Below are 13971 nucleotides of genomic sequence, written 5' to 3'. Positions count from 1 at the left end.
GCCCACGCACCACAATAAAGAGTAGCCCCCACTTGATGCAACTAGAGAAAGCCCGTGTGCAGCAACGAAGACCCAACATAGCCAATAAATTAATTAATTAATTAAAAAAAAAAAGCAGGAGTAGCTATATTAATTTCAGTCAGAGCAAACATCAAAGTAAGAAAAGTTATGAGGGATAAAGAATGGCATTACATAATGATAAAGAGGTCAATTCTCCAAGAAGACATAACAATTCTTAACGAGTATGTACCTAACAAAAGAGCATCATTCATAGATGGTAGGAATACAAGATGGCACAGCCATTTTGGAAGACAATTTGGTGGTTTCTTAACAAACTAAACATACTCTTACCATATGATCTAGAAATAGCACTCCTTATTTACCCAAAGGAGCTGAAAACTTGTCTACACAAAATCTGCACATGGACGTTTATAGCAGCTTTATTCATGACTGTCAAAACTGCGAGGCAACCAAGATAAGTCCTTCAGGAGGTGAATGGATAAATAAATTGTGGTAAGCCTAGATAATGGAATATTATTCAGTGCTAAAAGGAAATGAGCTATCAAGGCATAAGAATATATGGAGGAAACTCAAATGCATATTACTAAGTGAAAGAAGCCAATCTGAAAAGACTATATACTGTATGATTCCAACTGTATGGCTTTTGGAAAAGACAAAACTATGGAGACAATAAAAAGATCAGTGGTTGCCGGGAAGCAAAACACATAGCATTTTTAGGGCAGTGAAAATAGTCTGTATGATATTGTAATGATGAATATTTGATTAAACATTTGTCCAAATACACACAATGTACAATCCAAGAGTGAACCTTAAAGTAAATTATGGACTTTGGGTAATATGATATATCCATGTAGGTTCATCCTTAGTTAAAAAAAAAAAAAAAGTAGAGACTCGGAAAAAGATGGCAGCGAAGTAGAGGGACGTGGAGTGCATCCCTCTCCACAGATGCATTGGGAATGCACGGAAGGACGCAGTAATTCCCACAGAAAACCAGCTGAACACCAGCAGACAGCCTTGGACACCAGAAAGGACTGCGGGGAGCCCGACATAGCTGGTAGGGAGGCATCTACGACGGCTCAAAGAGGGTGAAGCGGTGGAGCTGTGGCAGACGGGAGGGAGTGAGAAACATACGGAGGGTCCGCAGCGCAGCTCAGCGTTCCTGGACCGAGACGTCGATCCGCGGCTGAACGGAGGGTCCGGGAGCAGGAGCGTGGGAACCGGAGAGCTGGTTCAGGGTGAGAAACATTGTTGCCGGTAGGGTGACGGACCGAGAGGACAGGAGGGAGGAGGTCCGCGGAGAGGAGTGCCCGTCCCTGAGAGCTGCCCGGCCATGATGGCGGCTTGAGGCTGCAGGCTCACGGGTGGGGGGGAGGAGCCGCGGGCATAGCCTCTCCCTCTCTTTCAGCGCCTCTGCAACAGGCAGTGGAGAGACGCCCTGCGGGCCAACTAAGGCGCTCCGGGATAACAAGCACCCTCAGGCACTCAGGCGGGGCTAGATTAAAACTCCTTGCAATGCCAGCAGCAGGGAGGCTGCCGAGAGAAAAAAAAAAAACAACAGCAACAACAACAAAAAAAACCCCGAGAGAGGCCCAACGGCCCAACTCTAAGACTTTCTGTTTAAGCCTGAGCCACCAGTGTCCCTCTGCAACAGGCACCTCCAAGCCCGACTGAAACAACAATGCGCCACTGCTCACTCACTCCCAGGAGAAGGAGCCACTATTGTACCTTCTCCCCCACACACACCGACACTTACAGAATAACAATAAAGGAACCTCTGCTGGTCACAGAATAATGCAAAAAAACCCAAGGCAAGGAGAAGGACACTTACAGCTGAGACGCTAAGGAAACAGAAATAGTAGTATCAATACCTATTGAACTGGTCCATTCTGGGATCAGCTCTGGATTTTTTTTTTTCTTTATTAAATACGATCTTAGCCCTAAGGGATCTACAAGTTTTACAACATAATTTTTTAATGATATTTTTTATCCTTTTTTTTTTTTTTGCCTTTTTATATACTTCTATATCTAGCTAAGTTTTTGGTAGTACGGACAATATATCTCTCATACTTTCCTTTCATCCCTATCTTTTATACATTTCTATTCCTTTCTTTTTATTCGCATATTTCCAACCACATTACGCTCTTCTGTTCCCCTTTCTTCCAGCCTTTTAAAGTTTATTTTATCTTAACATACTTATAAGCAACACTATCGGTCTGCTCAGACTCCTTGCTCTATTCTCCACATGATGCACTGCCTTGGTATTTAATATTAGGCTTTTGTCTTTATCTTAGTTCTTAGTACAGTTGTCTAATTACATTCTGAGAATCTCCATTCTCTCTGGTGGTACTCTGGCTCTTTTCTATATTTGATCCTAGCTTACAAAATCTCCCTTGATTAATGTTTGTATGTGTAAGGTGTTATTTGTTTGTTTGTTTGCTTTTGCTTTTGTCTCTGATTTGTTCTGTTTCACTTGTCAATTTCTGTTGGGTTTCTCTTTGAATATCTGATAGCACACTGGGGTTCTGTCAGGTCTTTCTAGAGCCTTATGTCCTAATGGATTCAGTAATTGTGTGTCTTATACATGTATGTGTTTCCTAGACTTAATATTCGTTTAATCCAATACTTGGACATTAGTCTGAGGCTTGGACAGTCTTCTATAAACACCTCTATCGCCAGGACAAGCAACCCCAAAAGTTTGGACAACCATGAGGAAACAAAGAAACACCATGCAGGCAAAGGAGCAGGAAAAAAAAACCATAAGACCAAATAAATGAGGAGGAAATAGGAAAAATGCCTGAAAAAGAATTCAGAGTAATGATAGCAAAAATGATACAAAATCTCGATAACAAAATAGAGAAAGTACAAGAAACAGTTCATAAGAACTCAGAAAAACAAACAGCAATGGATAACAAAATAACTGAAATTAAAAATACTCTAGATGCTATAACCAGCAGAATGACTGAGGCAGAAGAACGAATAAGTGAGTTGGAAGGTAGAATGAGGGAAATAAACGCCACAGAGCAGGAAAAAGAAAAAAGAATAAAAAGAATAGAAGACAGTCTCAGAGACCTCAGTGATAACATTAAGCGTACCAACATTCGAATTATAGGCATCCCAGAAGAAAAAAACAAGAAAGGGTCTGAGAAAATATTTGAAGAGGTTATAGTGGGAAACTTCCCCAACATGGGAAAGGAAATAATTCACCAAGTCCAAGAAGCACAGAGAGTCCCATACAGAATAAACCCAAGGAGAAATACACCAAGACACATATTAATCAAACTAACGACAATTAAACACAAAGAAAAAATATTAAAAGCAGCAAGAGAAAAGCAACAAACAACATATAAGGGAAAACCCATCAGGATAACAGCTGACCTTTCCACAGAAACTCTGCAGGCCAGAAGGGAATGGCAGGATATACTGAAAGTCCTGAAAGAGAGAAACCTACAGCCAAGAATACTCTACCCAGCAAGAATCTCATTCAGATTTGAGGGAGAAATCAAAAGCTTTCCAGACAAGCAAAAGTTAAGAGAATTCAGCACCACCAAACCAGCCTTACAAGTGCTAAAGGAACTTCTCTAAGTAGGACACACAAGAAAAGGAAAACACCTACAAATACAAACCCAAAACAATTAAGAAAATGGTAATTGGAACACACATGTCAATAATCACCTTAAGTGTAAATGGATTAAATGCTCCAACCAAAAGACACAGACTGGCTGAATGGATACAAAAACAAGACCCTTCTATATGCTGCCTACAAGAAACCCACTTCAGACCAAGGGATACATGTAGACTGAAAGTAAAGGGATGGAAAAAGATATTCCATGCAAATGGAAGTCCAAAGAAAGCTGGAGTAGCAATACTCATATCAGACAAATTAGACTTGAAAGTAAAGACTATTAAAAGAGACAAGGAAGGGCACTACATAATGATCAAGGGATCCATTCAAGAAGAACATATCACAATGGTAAATATCTATGCCCCCAATATAGGAGCACCTCAATACATAAGGCAAATGCTAACAGCTATAAAAGGGGACATCGACAGTAACACAATAATAGTGGGAGACTTGAACACTCCACTTACATCAATGGACAGATCATCCAAACAGAAAATAAATAAAGACACACAAGCTTTAAATGACACATTAGACCATCTCGACTTCATTGATATTTATAGGACATTCCATCCAAAAACAACAGAATACACTTTCTTCTCAAGTGCACACAGAACATTTTCCAGGATAGATCACATCTTGGGTCACAAATCAAACCTCGGCAAATTCAAGAAAATTGAAATCATATCAAGCATCTTCTCAGACCACAATGCCATGAGACTAGATATCAATTACAGGAAAAAAACTGCAAAAAATACAAACACATGGAGGCTAAACAATTCACTCTTAAACAACCAAGAAATCACTAAAGAAATCAAAGAGGAAATCAAAAAATATCTAGAAACAAACGACAACAAAAACACAACAACCCAAAACCTATGGGACGCAGCAAAAGCAGTTCTAAGAGGGAAGTTTATAGCAATACAGTCCTACCTTAAGAAACAAGAAAATTATCAAATAAACAACCTAACCTTACACCTAAAACAACTAGAGAAAGAAGAACAAAGAAACCCCAAAGTGAGCAGAAGGAAAGAAATCATAAAGATCAGAGCAGAAATAAATGAAAAAGAAAGGAAGGACACCATAGCAAAATTAAATAAAACTAAAAGCTGGTTCTTTGAGAAGATTAACAAAATTGATAAACCATTAGCCAGACTCATCAAGAAAAAAAGGGAGAAGATGCAAATCAACAGAATTAGAAATGAAAAAGGAGAAGTCACAACGGACACCTCAGAAATACAAAACATCATGAGAGACTACTACAAGCAACTATATGCCAATCAATTGGATAACCTGGAAGAAATGGATACATTCTTAGAAAAATACAATCTTCCAAGACTGAACCAGGAAGAAATAGAAACCATGAACAGACCAATCACAAGTACGGAAATTGAGACTGCGATTAAAAATCTCCCAACTCACAAAAGCCCAGGACCAGATGGATTCACGGGCGAATTCTATCAAACATTTCGAGAAGAGCTAACACCTATCCTTCTCAAACTCTTCCAAAATATTGCAGAAGGCGGAACATTCCCAAACTCATTCTACGAGGCTACCATCACCCTGATACCAAAACCAGGCAAAGATGTCACAAAAAAAGAAAACTACAGACCAATATCACTGATGAATATAGATGCAAAAATCCTCAACAAAATACTAGCTAATAGACTCCAACAGCACATTAAAAAAATCATACACCATGATCAAGTGGGGTTTATCCCTGGGATGCAAGGATTCTTCAATATATGCAAATCAATCAACGTGATACATCATATCAACAACTTGAAGGATAAAAACCATATGATCATTTCAATAGATGCAGAAAAAGCTTTTGACAAAGTTCAACATCCATTTATGATAAAAGCTCTCCAGAAAATGGGCATAGAAGGAAATTACCTCAACATAATAAAAGCCATATATGAAAAACCAAAAGCCAACATCGTTCTCAATGGGGAAAAACTGGAAGAATTCCCTCTAAGAACAGGAACAAGACGAGGGTGTCCACTCTCACCACTATTATTCAACATAGTTTTGGAAGTTTTAGCCACAGCAATCAGAGAAGAAAAAGAAATTAAAGGAATCCAAATTGGAAAAGAAGTAAAATTGTCACTGTTTGCAGATGACATGATATTATATATAGAAAACCCTAAAGACTCTACCAGAAAACTGCTAGCGCTAATTGATGAGTTTAGTAAAGTAGCAGGATACAAAATTAATGCACAGAAATCTCTTGCATTCCTATACACTAACAACGGAAGAGCAGAAAGAGAAATTAAGGAAACTCTCCCATTCACCATTGCAACAAAAAGAATAAAATACCTAGGAATAAACCTGCCTAAGGAGGCAAAAGATCTGTATGCAGAAAACTTTAAGACACTGATGAAAGAAATCAAAGATGACACAAACAGATGGAGGGACATACCATGTTCCTGGATTGGAAGAATCAACATAGTGAAAATGACTGTACTACCCAAAGCAATTTACAGATTCAATGCAATCCCCATCAAATTACCAATGGCATTTTTCACAGAACTAGAGCAAGAAATCTTACAATTTGTATGGAAACACAAAAGACCCCGAATAGCCAAAGCAATCTTGAGAAGGAAAAATGGAGTGGGTGGAATCAGGCTTCCTGACTTCAAACTATACTACAAGGCCATAGTGATCAAGACAGTATGGTACTGGCACAAAAATAGAAAGGAAGACCAATGGAATAGAATAGAGAACTCAGAAGTAAGCCCAAACACATATGGGCACCTTATCTTTGACAAAGGAGGCACGAGTATACAATGGAAAAAAGACAGCCTCTTCAATAAGTGGTGCTGGGAAAATTGGACAGCAACATGTAAAAGAATGAAATTAGAACACTTCCTAACACCATACACAAAAATAAACTCCAAATGGATTAAAGACCTACATGTAAGGCCAGACACTAACAAACTCCTAGAGGAAAACATAGGCAGAACACTCTATGACATCCATCAAAGCAACATCCTTTTGGACCCACCTCCTAGAATCATGGAAATCAAATCAAGAATAAATAAATGGGACCTCATGAAACTTAAAAGCTTTTGCACAGCGAAAGAAACCATAAACAAGACTAAAAGGCAACCCTCAGAATGGGAAAAAATAATTGCCTATGAAACAATGGACAAAGGATTAACCTCCAAAATATACAAGCAGCTCATGCAGCTTAATACCAAAAAAGCAAATAACCCAATCCACAAATGGGCGGAAGACCTCAATAGACATTTCTCCAAAGAAGACATACAGATGGCCAACAAACACGTGAAAAGATGCTCAACATCACTAATCATCAGAGAAATGCAAGTCAAAGCCACAATGAGGTATCACCTCGCACCGATCAGAATGGCCAGCATCACAAAATCTGGAAACCACAAATGTTGGAGAGGGTGTGGAGAAAAGGGAACTCTCCTGCACTGTTGGTGGGAATGTAAGTTGGTACAGCCACTATGGAAAACAATTTGGAGGCTCCTTAAAAAACTACAAATAGAACTACCATATGATCCAGTCATCCCACTCCTGGGCATATAACCAAAGAAAACCATAATCCGAAAAGAAACTTGTACCATAATGTTTATTGCAGCACTATTTACAATAGCCAGGACATGGAAGCAACCTAAATGCCCATCAACAAATGAATGGATACAGAAGATGTGGCATATATACACAATGGAATATTACTCAGCTATAAAAAGGGATGAGATGGAGCTATATGTAATGAGGTGGATAGAACTACAATCTGTCATACAGAGTGAAGTAAGTCAGAAAGAGAAGGACAAATATTGTATGCTAACTCACATATATGGAATCTAAAAATGGTACTGATGAACTCAGTGACAAGAACAAGGACGCAGATACAGAGAATGGACTGGAGAACTCGAGGTTTGGGAGGGGACGGGGGGTGAAGGGGAAACTAAGACGAAGCGAGAGAGTAGCACAGACATATATATACTACCAACTGTAAAATAGATAGTCAGTGGGAAGCTGTTGTATAACAAAGGGAGTCCAACTCGAGGATGGAAGATGCCTTAGAGGACTGGGGCGGGGAGGGTGGGGGGACTCGAGGAGGGGGGAGTCAAGGAAGGGAGGGAATACGGGGATATGTGTATAAAAACAGATGACTGAACTTGGTGTACCCCCCCCCCAAAAAAAAAAAAAAGTACCATGTTAATAATGTTAGGTCACATGAGAAATCTCTGTACCTTCCTCTCAATTTTATTATAAAACCTAAGACTGCTCTGCTCTTAAAAAAAAAAGTCTTTAAAAAAATAGTTACCTGGTTTCTTTATTTCTTCATTATATCATCATCCTTCATTCACATTATTCACTAAGGATAGTCAAGACAGCTAGCGCTTAACTGCGTGCTTGGTATGTGTGTTTCAGGTACTGTTCAAGTGCTTTACATATAATACTCAAAACAATTCTGACACAGGTACTATTATTATTCCCATTTTACACATTAGAAACTGAGATGGAATAAACTTGATAAAGGTCATACAGCTAGGAAGTAACAGTGCTAGCACCTGAACCCAGGTAGTCCAGCTCATCACCACTATACTATGCTGCTTCTGCTTATTTTCATTCATTCATTCAATCATTCATTCACTCACAATTCATCAAATCTTTATTGAGCATATGGAATATGCCAAGAACTCAGACAGAAACATTTTCAGCAAGGAAAATCTCAAAACATTTACCCAGGAAGCTACGAATAGAAATGCTCCTTCAAAACCAGGAAATAAATAAAAGAGGAAGCTATTGGAGGAGACACTCCATCGAAACAGAGAAGTAAACAATAAAAGATGAAGACCTGGGATCCAGAAGACAGAAGAATCCAGGAGAAAGGGGAAGAGAATTCCCAGGACAGTGGTAAAGCGTAATCCCAGAATGACATCTATCTGAGAGGCCTAGAGAGCAACCAGTCCAGTTTAGAGATGAAGAAGGAAGGAGGGTTCCAGAGGGATTTTGTTAAAAAAAAACATGGGATTGACTACCTGATGCGCTTGACTGCACTGAGGAGACCTCTACTGGGCAATTTGAGGAAAAAAATTGCAATAGGAACATAGAAGACCAAGAAAAATATAAAAACAACAACAAAAAAGAGGCCATTATTAACCTTAAGAAAAACAAAATGTTGTACCATGGTATGTAAATTGCATTACTCATAATTACATAATTTTTTCATTCCCTTTCCACCCTTGCCTTGCTTCCCTGTAATCAAAGCAGACTTCCTACTATACTGACCTGGGGCTTGGCCTTGTGACTTGTTTTAGACAAAGTAGATGTGACACATGCTACATCCAAGGAAAGCTCTAAATGTATTTGTGGGGTCTGGTTCTGTCTGCCCTTATCATCTGCCGCATACAGGGTCTATCCATTGGGATTAGATCTAAGAATGAGAAGACATGTGAAATCAAGATGAACTGAGCACAAACAAGGCTAGTAGAATCCAGCAGAGTCTCAAGTGGTTCCAAGCCTCTTGAAATATGGGCAAGAAATAAATGTTATTAGCCCCTGAAATTTAGGGTTTTGTTTTGTTTTGTTTTTTTGCTACAGCAAAAGCTGACTAATACACATAGTACAGTCCATAGCTCAGCAACAAATATTTACATAATCATAATAATATAGTTACATTATAATAATATAATTGACTATATTACATTATTAATTATACTATAATTTGTAATAATAATAAAAACATTGATACAATAGAGATTCAATCAGAAAATTGACACTAAAAGCTGTGATACAACTATACTAGGAGGGTGGGAAGAGAGAGGAAGATGAGTAAAAGAGCTAAATCCTAATATAACATAGGAGAAAATCAATAATGTTTAGACTTGGAAAATCAAGAGTTGCAAGTATATTATTTAGAATTACGTAGGTAAATTGCAAAAGAAACAACTAAAAGCACTGAAAGTTTTTGCCTCAAGGGAGCTAGAACCAAACGTGAGAAGGATGCAGGTAAGGGAGTACATTTTTGGTTATAAGACTTACAGTACTATTTGATTTCCTTTGAACTATCTACATGTATTAACTTCATAAAAATCTTAACTTATGAGCACAAACATTAGAAACAACAATAAAATCAAGTGCCTGATTCACTAAAATAAAATGTATTCTGATCCTGAAAGGCAAAAAAGAACCCTAGCTGGAATCAGAAGACCTGGCGTTACTGTTTCACAGTCTGACTTCCACTTCTCTCTAGCTACATCTTTCTCGGCTCTTTTCATTATTTACAGGAGAACAAAAAGTATCACTGGTCTCGCTTTTACTACAGAACTACAGTCTTACATTTTCAGTTCCAGATGTTATTGAAAATATATTACAGAAAACATGTTGCCTAAAAGTGAGATGGGCTAACCTGTATAGAGAGCTCTCAATTAAAAGAGAGGTTGATTATCTACACATTATCTCTGATCACTGCATGGCCTCTTCCTAGCAATTGCCACCTTTTGGTCATTTCAATCATCTTCACTGCATTGTCAAAGAAAGAGAAAAATGATTAAAAGTGATTAGTAAATTTTGCTCCTCTTTAAACAGCCATAATTCAGGGACAGTTTAAACTCAATATGTGAATAGTTTTATTCACAAAATAAGTAAATTAATAAGTAATATATTTTACAAAATAATTTAGTATAGGATCCCTTTAAATAGTGGGCCAGCATTTAAATGATTGGATTTACCAAAATTTTGACACTTTTCTAGAAATATAGTTACTGGACAAAGGACAATATACCTGTTTCAGGCATAATGACAGACGATACTAAAGCTATTTATAAATATTTTTATATTAACTATAGGTTTCACATACTATGTTAATAGTCTCTCCCTTTAACATGAACAAATAGGTTATTTTCCTGCTATAAGCTTCAGCTAGTAACTTCTATAAAGGACAGAAATATGATGGATACAGACACAGAAAGTATCTTTTTTCTTTTTTTTAATATTTAATTCTGCATCTTACATCAGGTGAGTTCTTTTTTTTTTTTTTTTTTTTGCTGTGGGCGGGGTTTCTTTAGTTGTGGTGAGTGGGGGCTACTCTTCGTTGTGGTGTGCGGGCTCCTCGTTGCCGTGGCTTCTCTTGCTGCGGAGCATGGGCTCTAGGCGCGTGGGCTTCAGTAGTTGCAGCACATGGGCTCAATAGTTGTGGCACATGGGCTTAGTTGCTCCGCGGCATGTGGGATCTTCCTGGAGCAGGGATCGAACCCATGTCCCCTGCATTGGCAGGTGGATTCTTAACCACTGCGCCACCTAGGAAGCCCCAGAAAGTATCTTAACTGGGTGACACCATCTTGCTTAGATATTCTGATATACTCTTAACCATACTGTGGTTTGAGTTGTAGCTCAGAGGCCTGCTGTGTAGAAAAAAAAAAGCACAGGTGCAGAACAACAAGCATAAGAAAGCAATTAACAGGGCATGTTTTTCATACCTCTTCATCTTTCATATTCACATCCACATTTTTTGATTTGAAGACTCTGGTTATGTGGTCAATGTTATTTTCCCTGCAGTAATCAAATATGTTTTTGTCTTCTTCCCTAGAGTAAAAAAAGAAAAAAGTGTTTGTCTTACTGGGTAATACATAAAAGTTACACACTTTTAATACAATCTGTTTGCTGCAAACACTAATATAATCTGGTTTTATAAAGAATTTTACATGAACAATAGTGGATTTTCAGTAAGACATAAAACAGCCAACCCCTGAAAAGACTAAAGTTCTTAGCAACTGTAATTACAGAGAAAAGCTTCATCTGCTTTAACAAGTTACACTAGTGTACTAATATTAACATCTAAAGTAGATTTTCTCAGTGCTCTTTTTCTCCTCAGTTACTTTTACACAGACAGGCACATATATTCTCTGACTCAGAATTTTCAATTGTTGCACTGCAGTGAGAAGGTCATTTGCTATTGCCTGTATAGAGGTAGCAAAAGATCAGGACATAGCTTACTACTTCTCTTACAGAATAACAGAATGATAAGTTGATTGCTATCCAAGTTTTTAAAAAATTACACACAGACTCACAAACAGATACATACACACACACCAAAGTAATTTTCTTAAGGGAAAGATAATTAGAGCATCACAAAATTCAGAAATCCTTCATGCGATAATAAAGACTGGGAAGCATACTACGTACCCAGCACTGTTCTAAGTATATCAACGTACTAATTCACTTACTCTTACCCAACAGGTTCACTTCACAGATAAAGAAACATGTAAGGAGAGGTTATATGACCTGTCAAATAATATCACATTTATCAAAGATAGAATAAGAGCTACAACTCACTCAGATCAACTGATTTTGTATATGGTCCATTTTTCTATTATATCAAGCTACATCTCAATTAGTAAGCAGTAGTCTATTTCAGAATCTAAAGCAGAAGTCCTTAACATGAGATCTATGAGTTCTCTAAAACAGTATATAGAATTATGTATGCAAAGGCACAATGCATTTTTCTGAGTGTGTTGGCAGTGGGGGGTGGGTAGGGGGGAACAGGGAGGTAGCTTCAATGAGGTTCTCAAAAGAATCGGTGACTCCCAAAAGGATTAGTAATTTGGAATATTAATAATGAAACTTCTACATGTGGTCTGCATTTTCTAAACAGGCATAAAAGAATGCAAATTGAGTTTCAAAAATTATAACTAGTATGTTTTACAACCTGTAAGGCCATAGTTTCCATTTATCAGAAATTAAAGCATCTGACCATAGGAGTCCTTCTACCTTAAAGGTCAATACCTTATACCCTATACAAAGTTATTTCCAGTCAGAGGTAATTAACTTAAAACACACTACTTTGGCATTAACCATCTGAGCTTTCCTTACACATTTCATGCATTTAATTGAGCACCTACTACATGGAAGGCACTGGGAAAGGTTCTGTTGATAACAGTTAACAAGGATAAGCAAGAAACTTTGCATTCAATACATGTACAGTATGGTTCAGATCATAAAAATCTATATGCCATTAACGGAAGATAAAACTGGATCTTTAAAAAGGCCTATCAGATACAGAGGAGAAATAGCCTGCTTCAAGCTGGAGGTAATGAACTAAGTTTCAACTCATGTTTTTTTTTTTTAAATTAATTAATTATTTTATTTATTTATTGGCTGCATTGGGTCTTTGTTGCCACACACTAGCTTTCTCTAGTTGCTGCGGGCGGGGGCTACTCTTGATTGTGGTGCACAGGCTCCTCATTGTAGTGGCTTCTCTTGTTGTGGAGCACGGGCCCTAGGCACATGGGCTTCAATAGTTGTGGCACATGGGCTCAATAGCTGTGGCTCATGGGCTCTAGAGCACAGGCTCAATAGTTGTGGCGCACGGGCTTAGTTGCTCCGTGGCATGTGGAATCTTCCCAGGGCAGGGCTGGAACCCGTGTCCCCTGCATTGGCAGGCAGAGTCTTTACCACTGTGCCACCTAGGAAGTCCAGCAGCTCATGTTTTAAAAAATATAGGATCTCTTGAAAATGTTCATTTGCAGAAGAGAAAATGCTTTCCAGATCACTTACTCTGAAAGAAAATAGAGAAGTCTGAGGCCAAAACCCCTGAAAGGAGAAGTCTTATTTTTTTAAATTAAGGCTGCATATAATACTATTTTAGCTATATTTAACTATCACAAAAAATACTTTATATGAAAAAGTGCATTCAGCATTCTAACTTGGGAAAAAGAGGGACCTATTTTCCTTCAATACAATAACAGAGACCCATCTAATTCAAGAGGCAGCAACTTCAACTGTGAGAGAAAGTATTGTGTCATTTTAAGTCATAATAAAAAAAACACTACTCACCAACTGTTCTGGATTTGAAAATAGTGGGGAGTTGGTGATGGGGCACAGAAAGGAAAGTATGGAGGATCCTGGGGATGCAGGTTACCCACACCCAGCAATAGGTAAGGTTATTCAGGGACGAGAAGGCCTTCTGTGTGGTCCATCTTCCTTCATCCTAAATGCGCATGTACATTTATGCCATAAAGCAGTCAAAGTGTAAATACAGTACGAACATTTAAAATGTTTATATCGCTTAATACATTCTCAATGTTTCTTATATGTATCACTTTAATCAATTATTTTGTTTTGGTATCTGATTTTTTGGAGGTTAGAGCATTTTTTCATCTGTATACCTACTTATCAACTGTAGTTTATCACTGCTAAGTATCTTAGGGACATAGAGGTATTTATAAAATACTTCAGGGTAGAATATACAATGTAAATTAAATATAAAATGGGAAAGTCAATAAAATCACCATGAATATGTTACAAAGCTGAGTGACTAATGTTAAAAAAATTAAGTGATTATTCTAGGGCTT

General features: G+C 37.9%; 1 protein-coding gene across 6 annotated transcripts in view; it reads right to left on the bottom strand.

Annotated features, from left to right (window-relative positions):
- The window catches only part of ACBD6 (acyl-CoA binding domain containing 6), a 218938-nt gene that overhangs the window by 121656 nt on the left and 83311 nt on the right, over window positions 1-13971 (bottom strand). For all 6 annotated transcript variants that reach the window (XM_057726695.1, XM_057726696.1, XM_057726698.1 and 3 more), the window contains one exon: window positions 11098-11203. In XM_057726695.1, the coding sequence (XP_057582678.1) occupies window positions 11098-11203 (106 nt within the window). The remainder of the gene's footprint in view (window positions 1-11097; window positions 11204-13971) is intronic.

Source organism: Hippopotamus amphibius, chromosome 3 (genome assembly GCF_030028045.1).
Source record: "Hippopotamus amphibius kiboko isolate mHipAmp2 chromosome 3, mHipAmp2.hap2, whole genome shotgun sequence".
In the NCBI taxonomy this organism is placed as follows: Eukaryota; Metazoa; Chordata; class Mammalia; order Artiodactyla; family Hippopotamidae; genus Hippopotamus; species Hippopotamus amphibius.
This window is presented reverse-complemented; position numbering and strand designations above follow the sequence as displayed.